The 19969-nt window shown below is 49.9% G+C and overlaps 1 protein-coding gene across 1 annotated transcript in view; it reads left to right on the top strand.

Moving 5' to 3' along the window:
* Positions 1 to 226: 226 nt before the first annotated feature.
* The window catches only part of SCARA3 (scavenger receptor class A member 3), a 38593-nt gene continuing 18850 nt past the window's right edge, over positions 227 to 19969 (top strand). Inside the window, exons 1-3 of the mRNA XM_066388583.1 lie at positions 227 to 675; positions 16411 to 16506; positions 17746 to 17865. Coding sequence (XP_066244680.1) covers positions 669 to 675; positions 16411 to 16506; positions 17746 to 17865 — 223 coding nt within the window. The 5' untranslated portion in view covers positions 227 to 668. The remainder of the gene's footprint in view (positions 676 to 16410; positions 16507 to 17745; positions 17866 to 19969) is intronic.

Raw genomic sequence — 19969 nt, 5'->3', positions numbered from 1 at the left:
CTGGGACTGGAACCTAGGGATCCTTCTTGTTCCCAGTGCCTTTACCCCTTACACGGGTGAGAAAAGTGTCCAGGGCGAAACTCCAGCCGCCCCGCCCCTCTCCCCCCACCTCGCCTCGGCCCCCAGGGGTCTCCCACAGGCAAACCGCGGCACTGGAAGCGGCTGCTCCGCGCGCTCCCCTCGCGCAGCCGCGGCGGGGGAGGGCGGGGAGGGAGGGCGGCAGGCGGGTTCGAGGTCCTGCGCCCGGGCGGGGGCGCGGGCGTAGGGACCCGCGGCGGCACAAAGAGGCCTGGCCGCGGCAGTTTTGAAAATACCAAGGAAGTTGATCTGGGCCAGGGCCCAAGAAGTGACGAAGAGGGAGGGAGCGAGGGCGGGAGCGCGGGGATCGGCGGCCGCAGAGCTCGCCGGCCTCCAGCGAGGAGCGCGCGGGCGGCGGGCAGCGGGATGGGCGGCGGGCTCGGCGCCCCTAGGCTGCGACCCCGCGGACCCTCCTCTCGGCGCGCCGCCTCCGCAGTCCCGCGCTCCAGTGCAACTCCGACGCCCAGCCTGGCTCCTGCGGGCGGCGCGTAGGGCGGCGATCGGGTATCCCTCGAGGAGCCGCCGGCTTCACCCCGGTCAACTCGAGCCGCCCGCAGCGAGGCCCTCCCGAGGCCCCGGCACAAGGGACCATGAAAGGTAAGCCCCGCGTGCTCGAGTTCCCAGGCGAGACCCTGCGGGACCACCCTACCCAGGCGGGGCTGAGGATAGGACTCCCCAGGGCAGGAGTTCGGGGGTCTTCTCCCTGCCCCTTCGACCGACCCTTGCGGAGGGTGTTGGGAGGACGGCGCGGAGCCCTGAAGTCCAGAGGAAGGGGAGAGAAGAAGGAACATGGAGAAAGTTCATACAGCCCTGTCCTGTCATTGCTCTAACCCTAAAAAGAAAAAAAAGGATTTTAAATAACAGAGAAGTTTCTAATAATCTCTTTAACTGGTCAGCAAGCACAGAAAGATGTCACCAGCACAACTTTCTAGCAGTGCAACTCTCCACTCAGGGGACCCATCTCAGAGGCTCCTGCAGAACCCCGCCCCCACCCTAGCCTTCTGCCCAGCGCCAGGCCAGGGATTCTCCTCCAGGGACTTCAGCCTCATCTCAGGAGAGCCCTGCCCTTCCCAACCTCTGAATCCTTCCTGACCTGCCTGCCCTCTCATCTCCTGGGAACAGAGCAGCTGAAGAAAACCAGTGGTCCAGGCCTGAGCTGTCCCTAGGACAGTGGGTCATCAGATGACGGCCTTTGCAGCCAGTTCCTGGGATGGAAACAAGTACTAGACTTGGTCCCAGGTGCTCCTCCCTGGGCCTGGCTTTCTTGGGGCCTGGGCAAGAGCAGGCTTGGTCTTCAGGCTAATTTTCAGCCTGAGGGAGAGGCAGGCTGTGAGGGGGAACCATGGGTGGGTATCTGTGCCATCTCCCTGTGCTTCCCATTAATCCTCCCATGGCACTCACTTCTCACTTAGAAGTGAGAACCTCACCACCTCTTTGGCTTACTGAATGTTGACACCAAAAAGGACCTTTGAGGTCACCCGCAGGGCTTGAGACTGAGAGTAGTGGTGCTGAAGAAGTGACTCCTTTTGTCTCTTTTACATATAAAGGTCTGAGGGTTACTCTGATTGAATAAAGACTTTTTAGTTGAGGAAACTAAGGCCCAAACAGATAGGACCAGTTTCACGAGTTTGCAACCTGTGCATTCCCACAGGGCCATGCGCTTGGAAGGCCTTGCACTAGGTTAATGCTCTGCTGTCGCTGTCTTGAAAAAAAATTTTTTAATTCTTATATATATATTTTTGAAATTCTTAATTTTTTAAAATAAGAGACCCCTGCACTTTAATTTTACACTGGGCCCCCCAAATTAGGTTGCTAGTCCTATGGACAAGAGAAAAGGACTTGCTTAAGATTTCCAGCTAGTCAAGGGAGTACAGCCCAGGGCTCCTGACTTCCAGGCCAGAATGCTTCCTCCCGTGGCCTCTGGCCCTTCTATCCTTCCTGAGGGCCTCACCTTGTCTTGGACTGTCTGGGATGAGGCAAGCAAGTTATAATCAAACCCAGGAAGCTCGAGTGGCAGCAGCGAGGAGCCTCACCCAGGAAGTTTCTGCTCTGGGCTACAGCATCTAGGCAGCCATATCCTCCCTAGTCAGCCGGCGGGGGCAGGTCATTACCCAGAAGCCTCTGGAAAGGTCTTAGACCACATCTCACCACAGGCCCGAAGCCCACGCGGCTCTCAGCCTCAATGATGCTGCACATTCTCAGAGTGGTTTGGCTCCACCAGCCATCCAGAGAAGCACTGTGAAACAAAACCCAGTGCGGAAAGCACAGGGAGGGCCTAAGTCCTCCAAAATGGAGGAGACACCCCGCTCCAAGGAAGAGGTAGTCAGGAGCACACGAAACGTCTTTCTGAAACTTGATGAGGCGATTCTTCTCCTCCAAATGGAGGGGGAAAGAGCTGGTGTGACAGTGTTTAGAGGAGGCTCCTGAGGAGGACTAGCAGAAATGTGTCATCATGTTATCAGGTCTCAGGGTCCTCCTGGCCTGCTGGCCTGGAGGCTGGGAGACCGAGAAAGAAGGCCAAGGCCTGCCCTTACCTCCTTTTCTTGTTTCAGCCGACAGCCTCACCACCACGTGGGGCTTGCGTCCTGGCCTGTGAGGCCTCAGGCCAGCTCTCATGTATTTCCCGTCTCCGTGCTCTCCCGTAACATGTGGGGAACCCAGGCCGCAGAGCCTCTGGGGAGGGTGAGTGGTGATGCCCAGCGCACCTCCCTGCAGGGTCTCCCCTCGTTCTCCCCAGGAGCCAGGAATTGCCGGCACCTCTGCCTGAGATGGAAAAGGCAGAACAGACAGCAAATATTTGGCCTTTGGGATCTGTGGAGTGTGAAACATCAAGACTTTTTTCCCCCACATGGAAAAAGTAAAGTGCCCAGCAGAGCAGGGCAGCCCCTTCCAGGGCAACCCTTCCTGGAGAGGGAGCTGGCTTCAGATGTTTCTCCAAAGGCCCCGCCAATCTGAGAATTACATCTGTTGACAAAGATTCACCATCCCCACTCAAAGCAAAACACTGTGATGTTATGTTTTGTGGGGGAGAGGGATGTTGGCGGGGACAGTACTTTAACAAGAAAACACATTCTCTGAGGAGCGCTGCCACCAGTGGCCAGGCGCCAGGGCCAGCTCTGCCAGCCAAGCTGTTTCCACCCCGAGGCCCCTCCTGCCTGCCCGCCAGCCGCCAGCCGGGCCTCCCAGGCAGTCGCATCTTTGATGCAAGCTGGCCCCTGGCCCCAGGTGCAGCCCCTTTCACACCTGAGGGCCACACAGCTGTCTCCTACTAGACCCACTTGGAGCTTCCCACTGGCCTGTCTGAGCCCTTAGGAGCCACCTGTGGGATTCTTTCCAGCTCCAATGAGGGTCCCATCATGGGAGGCCTCCCAGCAATATGAGCCCCACCCCCATCCCTAGCCCTGTAGGCCAAGTGTTCCCCTCTCTGGGTCCTGGTCTCCTGGATGTCCCTGAGGCTGTCCTGCTCTGATGCAAGTGATTCGGGCCAGCAGCTCTGGGCGTTGGGAAGCGGAAGTGACTTGGTGGAGAGCTGGTTGGAAGCAGGCCTGCTGCACTGGCCACTCTTTGCCCCTGGGAGACTTGTCCTCAGCTGCCACAGACAAGGCAGAGACACACCCTGCTATTCCCCAAGTGTGGGAGGAACAGCCCCTCCCCAAAAGAATCAGAGAGCAGTGCCCACTCCCTGTGGGCAAAGGGCAGGCAGGAGGAGGAGGGGGCTGCAGAGTACAGCAGTGCGATCCCAGGAAACTCCACCTCCCACAGCTGGGTGAGGGGAGATTATAGCCACTCATGAGCAGGCAGACTGGGTCCACATGGGAAGCCTGACCTCCATCCCCAGACCTCGGGGTGCTAGAACAAACAGAGCTGATGTGGCAAAGGTGAGGAGACCCACTAAATCAGTGGTCCCCAACCTTTTTTGGGCCACGGACCGGTTTAATGTCAGAAAATATATTCACAAGACCAGCCTTTAGGGTGGGACGGATAAATGTATCACGTGACTGAGACAAGCGTCAAGAGTGAGTCTTAGACGGATGTAACAGAGGGAATCTGGTCATTTTTTAAAAATAAAACATCGTTCAGACTTAAATATAAATAAAATGGAAATAATGTAAGTTATTTATTCTTTCTCTGCGGACCGGTACCGGTCCGCGGCCCGGGGGTTGGGGTCCACTGCACTAAATGACCCAAATCAGGGAGGTGGTAGGGTCTGAGATGTTGGGATCAGCTTCAAACACTCTCTCTCTCTCTCTCTCTCTCACACACACACACACACACACACACACACACACACACACACACACACGTCACCTTGTCACCAGCTGGGGTGACTTTAATAACTGAAGACTTATATTCCACAGCTGATTTTGGAGAGGAATAAGAATTCTTTTCCTCAGTAGATGTTGGTGGATAGCTTGGCCGTTTACATGAAGGACAGGCAGCTGTGCTGGGTGTTAGAATTGGCACGTATAGCAGCACGACAGACTGCCAGTCATTTTAGCAAGTGTGTGTGTGTGTGTGTGTATGTGTCGTGAGCACTGAAGCCCAAGGCTAGGCCTACCTCTGTTATAAACTAGCTTTATAACTATATAACCATGATGAAGTCATTGATACTTCCTATCCCTCAGTCTCCTCATCTGCAAGTAGACTGGATGATGATCTTTGAGGTTCTTTCCAGCACTAACTTTCTACTGGATTGTTTTTCCTTCACACACACACACACACACACACACACACACACACACACACACAAAATAGAACTGTAACGCCTACAGGCAGTGGTGGGATTCAAATAATTTAACAACCAGTTCTCTGCCCTAATGACCGTTTTAAGTATAAGAAAACAATATATGGAAGGTAGTTTATTATTTCATGCATTTAATACTTAAATAAGAATAATAAAAGAGATACACAATATGCTGTCGCACAGATGAAGGTTAGAGAGTAAGGAATGTAAATTTGTGATTTCCACATTGGGCAGCTGCCCAGGTACCCACCTCAGGGAGAACCCTGATTACAAGTGCCGTTTTAACAACAGGTTTGCTGAACTCAACAAAAAATTAGGTATCAGTTTTACCAAACTGGTGCGAAGCAGCTGAATCCCACCACTGCCTACAGAGTAGTATCAGAATGTGACTTTCATGAGCATGGGGTCCCTGTCTGCCTCTTTCCAGTCTCACTCACACACTGTACCTGGCACATAGATGGTGTCCACTATATTCGTTCAGTGAGTACATTTGAGTCCCCCACCGGGCTGGAATCCTTAAAGGCAAGTATCACACCATGGCATCCCCCGAACCTAATGTAGGTTTTCAGTGGAGATTTATGCTTCTGTTTAACAAACATTTATTGACCAACTGATAAATGCCAGGGCTTGTATATCCACATATGTCTAATGTCCAAGAAAGATGCAAAGAAGATCTCAGACCCTGCTGTTTCTGTCAAGGAGCTTACCCTTTGCTAAGACACTTAAGATCTATGCCCAGATCATTGAAAAAAGACTGAGAGTAGGAAGTGTCCTAAGAGCGGTCCCAGGAGGCAGTTTAGCTGGTATTGGTTCTTTTCCTGTCTCTTCTCCTTTGCTGCTCCTCTTGTGATGAGTCTGTGGTTTCAGCCATAGACTCCTTGGTTCTTACTAGGCATCCACTTTTTTCCTTTTATTTTCTTTTTTATTGAAAGAGAGAGAGAAGGACAGACAGGAAGGGAGAGAGATGAGAAGCATCAGCTTATAGTTGCAGCACCTTAGTTGTTCACTAATTGCTTTTCTCATATGTGCCTTGACCAGGGGGCTCCAGCCAAGTCACTGCCCCTTGCTTAAGCCAGTGACCTTTGGGCTCAAGCCAGTGACCATGGGGTCATGTCTATGATCCCACACATCCCATGCTCAAGTCAGATGAGCCCATGCTCAAGCCGGCAACCTCATGGTTTCAAACCTCGGTCCTCCGCATTCCAGGCCAACGCTATCCAATGCACCACCACCTGGTCAGGCTGGGCCTCTATTCTTTGAACAGCCTTTCCAAGTTTCATAGATTTGACCTGGGAATAGGTTGATGTTACCGGAGGTACCTCTCTGAGCTCCAGGCTCCTCTTTCCAACAGTGTCCTGAACATCTCCAGATGCAGCCCTGCAGACACTTCCTTTGAGGCTCAGAGGAGATGCCTTTATAGCTCCCTGAACCCAAGCTAAAATAGTGGCTATTTTGGATGTTGTCCCACCCTTTTCAGTCAGCAAACATGTACTGAGTACCTGCTTTGGGGGAGGAGGCATGCAAGTTTAAAGGGAAACAAGGATGATTCCTTCCTCAGGCAGAGACTAGACATGCCCCCTTAAGAAAACAAGATAATCAAGGGAGATGCTGCAAAAGAAAAATGAGTGGTATGTATAGTAGATTCAACAGGAATCACCTGAGATAAAGAGAGCGTTTCAAGTTGGGGTAGTTCAGGAAAACATGAGGGGGGAGTTGAAGGTTGGCGATATTTGGATCTGGTTATTCAAGGGATAGTCAGTAAAGATAGGACACAGTGTTGGTGAAAGCCGGTCATTGGTAATATATTTAGGTGTGATGGGTAAAAATTTGTCTGGAGTTGAGAGTTGGTTGAGAGACACAGGGAATCACAAGAGCAGGAGGCCTTGAGTGCTGTACTAAGGACTTCCAACTGTGTGCTGTTGACATTGGAGAGGATTTGAACGGGCTTGTCAGGAGATGGCTTGGTTGCTACTTCTCCCTCGAGACGTTGGGAAATCTCTGCTTTTAGAGAATGAGAGGAAGAAAACGCTTGTGAAGGAGCCAAGAAGAGTGGTCAGGGACTCCAGCAGAGACGTATGATGGTAATGTTGAAATCGAGAGGAGAAAGTTCCAAGAAAGAGGGCAACAGTGTCAAAAAGTTGACTGATACTCAACAGAGCTTGCACAGGATCATCTCACCCAAGAAAGCCAGGCTGCACAGGCTGGGAAGGGGGTGGAGAGCACTGAAGCAAAGGCGCGGGGAGGCCTCGTGTCAGAGAAGTCTCTGGAAAAGGGAACTGAATAATTAAAGTAAGAGGCAAGGCCAGGCATGACGGGTTCTTCAGGGCGGCATTGTCCAGTGCTCACTGGAAGGCAGAGGGGAAGGGAAGGGAGAAATGGGGGTGGGGTGGAGGAGAAGGCAGGAGTGGGTGACCTCAGCCGTGGAAGGAAGAAGGGCTCTCCTGAGAAAAGGCTATGGAGTCCCGAGAAAAGGCTATGGAAATAGACTTGCTGCATTACCAGTTGCATTTAATCTTTATGATACATACTCATGAAAACTTTTGAAAAATTCAGAGAGGAAAAAATAGCAGCATCCACATGGACCCTTAGCCCTCAGAGGTTATTGACAAGATCTGGCTTGTGCTTTCTTCCAGAAGTCCTTCTCTGTATATTTGCACACAGATTGTTTTCACATAGGTAAGATTATACTATCCGTTTGTGTTTATAAGTTTTTTTTTTTTGTTGTTGTTTTTTGGGGTTTTTTTTTATTTTTCTGAAGCTGGAAACGGAGAGAGACAGTCAGACAGACTCCCGCATGCGCCCCACCGGGATCCACCCGGCACGCCCACCAGGGGCGACGCTCTGCCCACCAGGGGGCAATGCTCTGCCCCTCTGGGGCGTCGCTCTGCCATGACCAGAGCCACTCTAGCGCCTGGGGCAGAGGCCGAGGAGCCATCCCCAGCGCCCGGGCCATCTTTGCTCGAATGGAGCCTCAGCTGCGGGAGGGGAAGAGAGAGACAGAGAAGAAGGAGGGGGGGGGGTTGGAGAAGCAAATGGGCACTTCTCCTATGTGCCCTGGCCGGGAATTGAACCCGTGTCCCCCACACGCCAGGCCGACGCTCTACCGCTGAGCCAACCGGCCAGGGCCTGTGTTTATAAGTTTAATAGTAGAACATATATATTCTTCCTGGGCAATAATTAGAGAGCTGTGTTATCTTTTCAATGGCTGCATTATATTCCATAGTACAAATTTACAATAATTTATTTAACCAATCCCTTATCAATGGGCATTTGAGTTATCCACTTTTTCCCTCAGATTTATGGGAGCCTCTAGCGATCATCTTGACACACTCATTTTAGCCTAGTTGAATGTGTATCCACTGAGGGGAAGACTTCTTAGAAGGGGGATTGTGCATCACAAGGCAATGCCCACTTGAAGTGTGGAAATGAGGGCCTCGTTGTGCTCCAAACGCACAGAGGCCCGTTCCCACACACCTTCTCCTATAGTGGGTTTGCAGCAAAACAGCTGGAGGGAGTTAGGGGAAGATGAAGATCTTAAACCAAATGGGTTTGTTCTTTTCTAAAAGGGAGGAGGTGAGCTCATCTTTGGAGAATGGGGTGGGCTAAGAAGAGGAGGAATAGGGAGGGAGGATCCAGATGGCAGCACTTGGCTGGGGGCGGGGGACCCACACCGATCTCTGACATGCTTTCATCTGGCTGGGCTTTCCCAGCTCAGAGCAGAGCAAACAGGCCGAGCAGGGAAGGGCACAGGGGCAGGAGAGTACGCTGAAGGCTCCAGGGAGCTGCCGCTGATACCGGGGGCTCGCCCAGAGCCCGGATGAAGTGCGGGGTGTAAAGGTTTAGTGCAGCAGGGATTAGGAGGAGACATCAGAAGAGGTATAAGAAAGGAGTTGATCATGCAGATAGAATAGCTGTAAACTTTAGGCTCCAGAGGGTGGTCAGGCTGAGCTATGGCCCCTGAGATGAGACCTATAGATTCCAGGTCATGGGGCCCTGAGGTCCAGAGGTCCAGTGGGCTCTCAACATAATGTTGATGGTGGGAGACAAGATGAAGAACTGATCCAGTCCAGGTGAGATCCTTATCCAGAACAGTGTTCCCCGACGTCAGTGTACCTCTGAGCACCATTTCCATGGGCTTTCATAGTTCACTTTTTTTCAAGAATGGCAGGAAGTTCTATTGTCAAATTAATTTGAGAAACATTGAATCAATCAGATTGAAACAGGCGTCTTCTTTTTTTTTTTTTTTTTTTTTTTTTTTTGAGGGACTAAAAAAGTTTTGGTGGATTGCTGTGAGTGTCTCAGATGGTGAAAGGAGATGCAGCATTTTCTAGACTTACTCGGTCAAAGGGTTCTTTTTCACCAAGAGTAGTTTGAATCCAGTGTTCTATAGGACATGTTTTAGAAAATGGATTTGCTCAAAGTTGGAAATTGGTCCTGAAAGTGACAGGCTTGGGGAAGAAAGGGAGACAAAGAAGACCAGTCCTGATGAAAACGATGTTACTACCACTGATCGGGTATTCACTATGGGCCAGATACTGCTTGTATACCACATTATTGAATTTTCCCAGCACCTGTAAAGTAGATGGTATTTCCACTATTTTTGTACATAAAACTCAGAGAAGGGAAGGAAAGCCCCCATGTGAGAGATAGCATGGACCCCAAGTGGGGTTTGAAGGCCAAGAGGTGACAACAGACATCAGGATCTGTCCCATCCCACTGGACTTGTGGGGTTTAGGGGGGCCGAGGAGCTGCTCTCTGCACAGAGGAAGCCAGTGTGTAATGTGGAGGGGCAGAGTTGGGGTCTTTTGTACTGGTGACTGGACTGGGTTCTCTTCCGACGAGCAGTCATGCCGCCCCTTGAAAGGGTATTTAGAAAAGGAGTGGCCACTTAGAGTTTTCCCAAGGACCAGAGATTGCTACTAGCAGCTACCAGGCCAGGATCCCACGTGTCAGTGCAGTGTGGGAAAATCCTGTCTCGTGAAGAATTGTGCCACCCAAAGGCCACGAGTACCCCAGTTAGAAGCACTGAGGGCAAGAAAAGGGAGGAGAGTCATTTAGGATAAAGAGGGCTTGGGAAGAAGGGGGAATTTGCCCACAAGCTCTGTGATCCCGGGAGCGCAGTGGAAGGCAGACAGTGGCAGGCTGTGGGCCGGCCTGGCTTCAGACAGAGGTGGCAGGGGGAGGGGAAGAGCCTGTCCCTGAGCACTGAGTGTGGATTTTAGGAATGAAGGGGCAGAAAAGACGTGGGATTCCAGGGGTGCAGATCGTGAGCATTCGGGCAGGAGGACCTGAAAGGGAAGGACCAGGTTCACTAGAGCTGCGTCAGACAGACTGATTCCTGTCCGAATATAGGCACATCCACAGAGGAAGCCTCTGGGGAGGGGGTAAGAGCAGGAGGCTTCTAATGAAAACAATTTTGCAACCTTAATTATAGCATTCTCCAACCTTAGGCTATAGCTAGTCTGCAATTTTAAATATAGCATTGGCTCTTGAGAAGACTCTCAAATCTTTATTTTTACTGACCCAATTGGCTGTTTTGAAAACCCACTCTGTGAACTTTGTAGAAGAGATAATCATCAAAATGTGTTCCTTGAATTTCCCAAAGAAAGACCTTTTATTCTATTCCTCGAATCTCTCCCCCTTGCTGACTCTGATGGAAGATTGCAAAAAGGTTAACGAGTGAATGAACTCCACATTTTTTGGTCAACCAAAAGAAAGCTGGGGTCGGCAACCGCAGTGGAGTTAGCGGTTGGTTACCAGGTCTGGGCTACTTTCCGCCTCCAGAAGGAGAAGGGAACCAAGCTGAACCCTGCCGACTCAGCAGTCGTGCCTCGCGGTGTGCCAACACATGCACCTTCCATCGAATCTTCCACGTGGCTCTGTGGGAGCAGAGGCTTAAAAAAAAAAAAAAGGAGTACCTCTTGTGGCTGTCCCAGTGTTTGAGTTGGCTATTATGACCTTAGGTATGAGAGGAACAGAGGCTCTTTCAAACCTCCAAGGTTGCAATTGCTTTACGAGTCTGAGCTTACAACACTGGCTTCAACACTGACTTTTTAAAAAACGACACCGTCTGTAATTGCAGTAGAGATTGCTAGGTGAAGAGTGGGCCCTGGCTGTCTTGGCTAGGTAAGTCGTGGGCCTGGCTTCTTTAGTACCGGGTCCAGGATGCTCTCTCATGACAGTCCCCATCTCTTGGGGCCTCTGGAATAGGGGAAGCAGAAGCTGGCTATGGAGACTCAGATATTTGCTACCCAGAGCAGCATGCTGTCCCAAGCTTGTCCTCCCGTTGTCCCAAGAAAGGGACTTTCTTCCCCAAAGTCCAGGCATTACCACATCTTCTCCAGTGTCCTTTCCTAAACTCACCCCCTCCTGTCACAATAGCCTTTAAGCAGGATGAGCCAAGTGAAAAAAAGCAAGAAAGAGAGAGAGAAGGCAACAGAGGAAATTTAGCCTCTTTTCGGACACCCGTGGCCTACAATATGGTGGCTTCTCCAATTATTTCAGACACCTGGCTACCCATCATTTTTGATACTCGGGTGCTTCTCAGTTCTCAACATGTCAGAAGTCCTCAGTTATCCATGGGTCATGTATGTGTGACAGAGGGAAAGACCAGGGCCTTATTTTGGAGGGCCATAAAAATGCCAGGGTTTTTTTAAAGGTAATTAAGTGGGAGACTAAAGGGAAAAAAACCCTCCCCCCAAAAAACCACAAGAGAGGCTTTTGAGCTTTAGGAGAGGAATATGATAGCCCTGTTCCAGTTCTGAGAGAGGGAGGGAAATGCTGTTCCCCCATTCACTCCTTTTCAGTTGAAACATTGGGCCTATGTGTGTTCATTTTAAATCTCTACCACTTTAAGCCTTTGCCTCTTCAATGCACCAACACTCCCTTACCACGGAGAACTCTAACAGTAAGCCATATTTAAACCACATTTCCAGTCATCCATCTTTATTTTTGAATAAAAATGAGCCCCTAATTAAAAGAGCAGAAGTTAATAATTAAGTATTATGCAGGGCTTCTCAAAGGGTCAGTGAACCCATCTGTTTTGAACACCCACTCTGTGATTGGCCCTGTGCTGAGGGAAGATTTCCTGACCTCAAGGAGATGACGAATTGCTGGGAGGCCAGACATGGAAACAGATGGCAGGCCTGGTTGCAAAGACTTTGCCCAGCCCTGTAGCCTGTCTGAGCTGCGTGTATGCAATTCTGCAAGCACTCTGTATGTCTGTTTGCATCTTGCCTCAGATTCCGGGACATTTACGAACCACCAACTAGCTGGCAGGTCCCTGAACCTCTCTGAGCCTTTGTAACATGACAGATGGGTGCTGTGACTTACAATTCCCACTCCCATTTACATAAGAAACATCCAAACCTGCAGGGATGTTTTTATTGGTTTATTTGAACCAAACTGATGACAGTTGCGGGGAAACAAAATCTCAACAGTTTGAGAAAATTCTCCAGTGAATGTTAGTTTTACAGCTTATTTTATACACTAAAGTCAAAGGAAGAAGCTTAAGGGTTTATAGGAAAATCACTGGTGGTGGATTTAGAAAGCAAAGTGAGGAAATCTCAGATTGGATAAAGAGAGACGCATACTTCTTTTGCATTGGTGGGCACAGGATGGTTAACAATGAACATTCACAACACAAGGAGATGGTGTGTGGGGAACAAGGTAACAGTGAGGGGCCTATGGTCTCCTCTCTGGTGTAGTGGTGCCCTGATTACTCTGACATCCCAAGTGTGTATTATTGTAGATGCAAACGGACAACAGACAGGCTCAATGAAGGCAAAGATTGTTGAGGAAGCTATAGGCCTAGGATGTGCTACCGGCCATGACTTGCTTTTAGTTAAGAATGTTTATGTTCAGACCATCCTGTGTGATTGCTTTTGGTCTCTAAGTGTGTCAGGTTTAGTATGTGGCCCCTTTCTTGTCCACACTACCTATCTCTGAAAACACTTCCGAAAGCTGGGACACCCAACACTAAATCAGATCAGCCCAGAAGGCCTGGGAGACTGAGAGGAGGGGGAACATTCTTTTCCTGACTCTGTCAAGCCTGCTTGGCCCAGTGCAAGGAAGGAGTTCAGATTCCTGTCTAATCAATCATCTTCCCATCAATCACTCTGTGTCCTCAAGCCAACCTTTTCTTAATTCTTTATGTCTGTTTCTTCCTCCATCCTCCGACTGGAACAATCTTGGGATAATGTGAATATAATGAGCCCATGCTTGCAAAGGGCTTGGCTTATAAAAGCCTCACAAATGCTTTGGATTGTGTTCTCATTACAATGAGCACGGCATAAGTGGAGAGTTGCTATAGCATTCCAGACACAGGTAAGTCAGGGGTCCCCAAGATTCAAGGCTCAGCCCTGGTGAACAGGAAGTCCAAAGGATTAGAAAGAGAAGAGAGCTCTGGGGGTTGGGGAGGCCGTGAGTTATGGACCAAGATGTCAGCTGAGGGAATAGGGCCAAATCCTTGCGAAGCCCTCATCCAGAGAGGGCTGAGATCCTTGCTGGCAGCTGCCACTTCCCTTCCCATGGGCTGCTCCACACAGTGCCGGAAGGGGGTCTTGATTACTTCCCACTTGCTAATGATTGCCAACTTGAGGGGCTCTCAAAGAGAGAGCAAAGTTATGACAAAGCTGTGTGCCTTTCAGGGGGGTGTTTGCTGAAGGGCCATGTCAGCCTTGCTTGATTTAAGTCTTCCCAGATTCCCTGCAAAAGCTGTAAACAGTGAAGTGATGAAATGAGCCCTGGAGCCAGAACAGGGAGGAGGCCTAGTCCCAAGGGAGGGCAGAGAAGCACCATCAAGGCGTGGGGAGAAATGAGGAACACGACAGGAAGGCCTGGAAGGATTTCTGCTCCAATAAGTGGAAGGGATACCTCCCTGAGGGGGCCCGTGATGGCGGTAAATCCGACAGCACGCAACATCATCTGGGGTGAGAGGGCCTAAGGTTGGAGTGAGACAGAGCACAGAAGGCACCAACGAGTCCTATAGGCCCCGCCCGAGGCATGGTAATCATGGTAACCTCCCAGGCAAAGTTATCCCGTAAACTGTTGGCAGATTGATAATAGAATAGCAGCGCAAGACACAAAGCAGGGCCGAAATGGTTGATTTCTCAGAATACATACACTATACAGGGATCAGTCACGCCCACCATGTCAGCCTTTCTTCTGCCTTTGTACACACCATACTCCAAAGTATACATGCACATGTATACATGCACACACATAAGAACATACTAACTCTATCAGAGGCTACCTGGAGTCTGTTACTGTAAAAAAGGAAAACTCAGCCAGGATTCAGGAGGTTTTGCCACTAGCTGGCTATGTGACCATAGCCAGATATTAAAAGTTAACCCTCTCCCCCAGGTCAGCTTCCTTACCGGTAAAATTGGGTGAATCATTTCTCACTCTGCCTATCAGGCTAGTTGTCGGGGTCAAAAGGGATAATGGATGTGAGCCCAGGACTCCATCCTCCCTCCAGTTAACTCAGAATCTCTGGGGGCAAAGCACTGACCTTGGTCTCAAGCTCCCCAACGATCCATATACAGGTATAGACCTACTTCCGGAAAGCATAATACACATCATTTTTAGATTTATTCTAAATTATGTTTGTTGGGCATTTCTCTGTGTCGATGACTGTGTTGGGGGCTTAGGAAAGAGTAGACAAGACAGACACGCTTCCCCAACCTCAGATTTTAAACACTGGGGAAGAGAGCTGTTTGGATAAGTAATAAAAGGAGTCTTGCATTCTAAAGGATAAATGCAGCACTTGGAAATACATTCAACAAAAGACTGACTTCAGTCCAGGAGCTCCCAGAATACTGCTGAGGGAGCGACATATAAGCTGTGACCTGGAGACAAAACCAAGGGCATTCCCGAGGATGGTGGTGGCATCGTGAATTTCGGGTCACCCACAGCTCCTTCCCTCCGGAGCCTACTCGGGGCTGCCTTCACTTACTGAGGGTCCCTTGCCTACTTTGCCTCTTGGCTTCAGCTTTGATTACAATGGTCGCAACATGTGGGAAATGAGGTCACAGATGCTACTCCAGTTACTTCCTGGTCCTTGTCAGGGCCCCTGAGGCTCCATCACAACCTCAGTCATGGGCCCAACCCCCTGCATGTCTACCCAGTTTCTTAGCACTTGTAGAACCTTTGTTCACCAGTTTGTGGAAGTGGTAGGTATGATAGCAGAGATTTCTGAGTTCAAATCTTGGCTTCACCCCATACTCTGGGTGTTGTTAAGCAACATTCTTAACATCTCTGAACCTTTGTCTTTTTGGCCCTAAAAGTGATACTTTAGACTAGGGGTAGTCAACTTTTTTATACCTACTGCCCACTTTTGTATCTCTGTTAGCAGTAAAATTTTCTAACCGCCCACCAGTTCCACAGTAATGGTGATTTATAAAGTAGGGAAGTAACTTTATAAAATTTATAAAGCAGAGTTACAGCAAGTTAAAGCATATAATAATAATTACTTACCAAGTACTTTATGTCAGATTTTCGCTAAGTTTGGCAGAATAAATCATTATAAAACAACTTAGTATAGTTAAATCTATTGTTTTATTTATACTTTGGTTGCTCCACTACTGCCCACCATGAAAGCTGGAATGCCCACTAGTGGGCGGTAGGGACCAGGTTGACTACCACTGCTTTAGACTATAAAGCTTATAGCGTTGTTGTGAATGCCTTGAGACAAGACCCAGCCCTTTGCAGCATTAAAAAGCGGAACAAAGGAAAGCCAAACTTGGAGCTTCTACTTCTAGCGTTACTAGCTTAAAATGTCCTGAGACTATGAAACTTAGGTACTAGATAAACTTTAGGCAAACTGCCAAATGCATAGCTAAATTTGAAAGGAAACAGAGGAAATCCCCAAAGACCAAGCTAAGAAAAAAAATAAAATTAGGAGGTGAAACAAGATGGGTCAACAACTAGAGAAGCTGGATGCCAGGAACCTCGAGTCTTGGGTGCAGGAGGAGTCTAGGCTGAGAATGGCACGAGGAGAGGAGGGCAGCTGGACTGACAACCCCAGCACAAAGCCCCCACCCTAGAAGGCACTGCCTCCGGTCCCGCCACACTGCATGACTGGTCAGCACCTCTGCTTATGGCGGGAGATTCTGAGTCTCAGGTCAGCTAGTCTGCTCCTTGGAAAAACAGGAGCGAGGGCCAGAGGCTAGGGGTGGGAGGAGGATACACCTGCTTCAGTCACGTGTGTCCAGGAGTGGAAGGACACTGGGTCAAGCAACTGGCTCTTACTTCTTTTTACTTCACCTGAAGAGGAATGAACAAGGCACATATAGAATAGGCAGCTGAACTGGCCTGTATGTCTTTTCCAGCTTGTGGGAGATCATGGAGTCTTTATCCAGGCCTGTTGGGATACCCTAGTTCCTCAGCCACTTGATTCTTTTCTTTGTCCTTGTTTTCTCTGCTTACCATCAGGTCACCTGGAGCTCAAGTGGGCTGACTTGGACCCAGGGGCAGGAGGAGGTGGGCTCAGAATGTGGGGACTGTTAATGAATGGGGCAGCTGGAGAGTGGTGGGTGTGGCTCGGGGGCCCATCTGACAGCATCTGATGGCACTTGGCTTCCTCACAGTGAGGTCGGCCGGCGGCGACGGGGATGCGTTGTGTGTTTCAGAAGAGGAGCTGGCTGGTGACGAGGACATGCCGTCCTTCCCGTGCACACAGAAAGGTAAGGGCTCTGGGTGCTGCCCTCTGGTCTGTTCTCTGTGCCGGGGGTCCCTCCTTGCTCCCATCCTCAGGCTGGTCACATGGTGCCAGAATCCTGGCTGTCTTTCCCCCATCTGCTTCCTGAGGGGTAAAAAGGCATGGTCCTGGGTTATGTGGTATGGATGAAGTCAGAGTTTGACACAGTGCCATCTGTCTCCAGGGCTCCTGGCGAGACCTGTCAGGGACCTCTGCCCTCTCCCCCAGGGCCTGTCTTTCACCTGGCCTCGAATTGTCCCCTTCACTGTATCCCATGCCACCCTAGTAGCATATCCTTCTTCAGGCCCACAGGAGCCAGCGTGGCATTTGGTTCCTCTGAGCCAGTACTTGGAGTCGGGCTTCTTGGTGGGTTTCAGGAGAGATTGGAGCAGCTCTTCTCGTCCTTGGCTGCATGCACCTTGTAACCACCCAGCGATGCCTGAGACCAGCCCTCAGGGATGCTGATGGCTTTTGGTCTGGAGTGTGAACAGGGCATCAAGATTTTCAAACGTTCCTGGCACTCCTAATGTGCAGCTGAAATGGCACTAACCCCAGAGATGTCACAGATGGGAATATCACTGCCTTCTCACTGGGCATTCACCATCTGCCAGAGTAGCCAGGAATACCTGGTTCTCTCCTTCTTCTGTACCAGGGACCTCCTGGTGGACTGGAACAATTCATTTGGTTTCCATAAGAATTGCTGTGAAGTTTGGGGACTCGTGATCAATCCTCTGGTTTGCCTGGGACTAAGAGGGTTACCCAGGGTTTGTGACTTTCAATCTTGGTAAACCATCCTGGGCAACCCCTTACTGAGGAGTTCCTGTGACATGAGCCTTCAGTGCTGAAACCAGGAAAGTCCTAGGCAAACCGGGACGAGTTGGTCACACAGCAGTGAAACGTTTGCTGGCTGCCCCGTGCTGTGGGTCACCAGTGAGGGCAATGTATCGGGAAGATGTGTTTGCTCACAGCCCAGGCTGAACGACGATGCCATAGAACGATGGTAGCGATGAGTATACTTTGAAGACCCTGACTCCGGTCTCTTCTGTTCCTGAAAGCTCCAGGGCCTAGAGGAAAGGCAGTGAGATGCGTAAAGAATGAGGATCTAGAATGTGAAATGCGATGAGACAGGCCAGAGCGGGAACATGGAACTGGCTTTCAGCTGCAGCATCACCCGCTGTTCTAAGCCGCCATCCTCCTTCTCTTCCCCGCCCCCCCCCCCCCACAGGCCGGCTGGGGCCCCACTGTAGCCGCTGCCAGAAGAACTTGTCTTTGCACACATCCGTGCGAATTCTTTACCTCTTCCTGGCCCTGCTCCTGGTGGCCGTGGTCGTGCTGGCCTCTCTGGGTGAGTACAGACTCACAGCAGCGTCCGGCAGACCTGGGGCTCTCCCCCAAGCCTGCGTCCTCCCCGGGCTTCAGGGCTTGTCTGGTCAGGCGTCCAGCACCGGAACTCCCGCACAGACAAGCACAGAGCTATGCGGCAGGGCCCAGAGCCAGTATCTTCCTGGCCGGGGAATCTCAATGCCTGATTCAAACGGCAAAGACTGGCTCCTGATTTCTGGTCCACAGTTGGCTGTGCGCCTTGGGCAAGGCCCTTCGCCTCTCAGGACCTCTGTTTTCCTAGGGATGAAATGAGAGGCTGGGACGAGATCAGCGATTCTCAGTTTTAACTCCATGTTAGAATCACCCTGGGAGCTTTAAAAAAATATTGCTGGCGGGGCCCTGAATAATGGAATTCATTCCTATCTTTAAGCTTTCCGGATGATTCTGTGGTACGGGCAGGGTTGAGGTCACTAGATCGGACAATTTCTAAGCCCCTTCTGGGGTCTCTGAGAATGTTTCTCAGGGTGAGGTGAGGTGGGATGCCTACCTGAGTCGGGGTCACCTCAGTGTTTGTTCAAGTGCAGATTCCTGAGTGTCACCCAGACTTGCTGAGTCAGAGCCATGCAGGTAAAAGCCCAGGGAGCTGAAGCTTGGTGCTTCTCTTAGACACTGTAGTTCATGTGAGTGGTAGCTGACCCAGGCGACGGCCTACAGCTAGATTCAGGTTAACTTCTGCCTTCTGGATGCTAAACAGTTCATGGTAAACTGATGAAAACAAATTTGATGACTTCTCACTGTAATCACATTCCATTCCTAGCTTCAGATTTTTAAAAATCCAGGCTTCTTTACTAAAGGAAGCAGTCAGTTTGCTTGCCCTAATGGCCTAGACATCAGAGACAAGACAGGGACTAGGTTGAGACAAAAGAGGGGTGGAGGGTACCTCACTCTAGGTGTTAACCCTGCACTTGTCCATCTGATCCTTAAGAGGGTACCTGGTTCTGGCCCTGGTTAGAGATATAGTAAATCATCAATTAACATCAACAATAGGTTTTTGGAAGCTGTGACTTTAAGGAAAGTGACATATACTGAAACCAGTTTTACCATAGACTAATTGATATAAATAAGAGTTAAGTTCCTATATTACATTTCTGGTCACAGAAATATCGCCAAACTTCTAAATAAAGACCCAAAATACTTCTAATATTGAACATTAAAATAAATATGATCTATCTGTACATTTAAGAAAGATGAATAAGAATAACTAAGAATATTTTCCAACCTGCCGATTCCAGTTTGGGGTGGCGGGTGGCCCAAGCCTACCCCAGCGGCTCGGGGTACAAGGAGGGAACCCACCCTGGACAGGACCCCCCTCCATCCCAGGCGCATCACACACATGCACGGTAACTCAGAGCGCCCAGGTTCTCTCACCGAATCACTGCTACTAATTAAATCTTGGCATCTCTGACCTATACAATGTTAATTAGAGCCCAATTTTGATTCCAGAATTTTTGGAATCATAGCATTTTGGAGCTGATAAGAACCTTAGAAGTCATTTAGCTTCAGACTGTCTTTGTAGGGATGATCCAATTGAACTCCAGAAAGATTAATTGTCTTGCCTGAAGTCACCCAACACATTTGAGGCAAATTGAAACTAGAAGTCGAATTCTTCAACTCTCTTGCTGACGCTGACTTCATCCCCCAACATTTGACCTTCATAGGATCTGTGGGAAATCACTTGTTCACCCTCCATCCCATCTGTGCCCTTCTCTCACTGTGTGTCCAGCCAGGCATGTGATGAAGAAAGCCAGGGGTCCTGATGCTGCCCAGGCACTCTAGCCTCTGGCCAGCACTGACTCCTTAGGAGGTACGAGGCTGCCATACAGGGTAACCTGGGATAACTCTTCCCAGAGGGTGACTTGGCGACATGTATCAAGGGCTGCAAAAATATTAACACCCTCTGACTCATTCATTCTAATTCTAGCAATTTATCCTAAGAGATAAACCATGTACACACAACCATCATATCCAGGGATTATTTTTAGGATCAAGAATTACTCTGATCTACATATTGAGTTTCATTTGTAGGCTCAGAAGGGGAGGTGCCCTAAATGTCCCCAATATTATGG

Source organism: Saccopteryx leptura, chromosome 1, assembly GCF_036850995.1.
Source record: "Saccopteryx leptura isolate mSacLep1 chromosome 1, mSacLep1_pri_phased_curated, whole genome shotgun sequence".
Classification (NCBI taxonomy): domain Eukaryota; kingdom Metazoa; phylum Chordata; class Mammalia; order Chiroptera; family Emballonuridae; genus Saccopteryx; species Saccopteryx leptura.
Note: the sequence above shows the minus strand (reverse complement) of the source record. Positions and strands in the feature narration are given on the sequence as shown.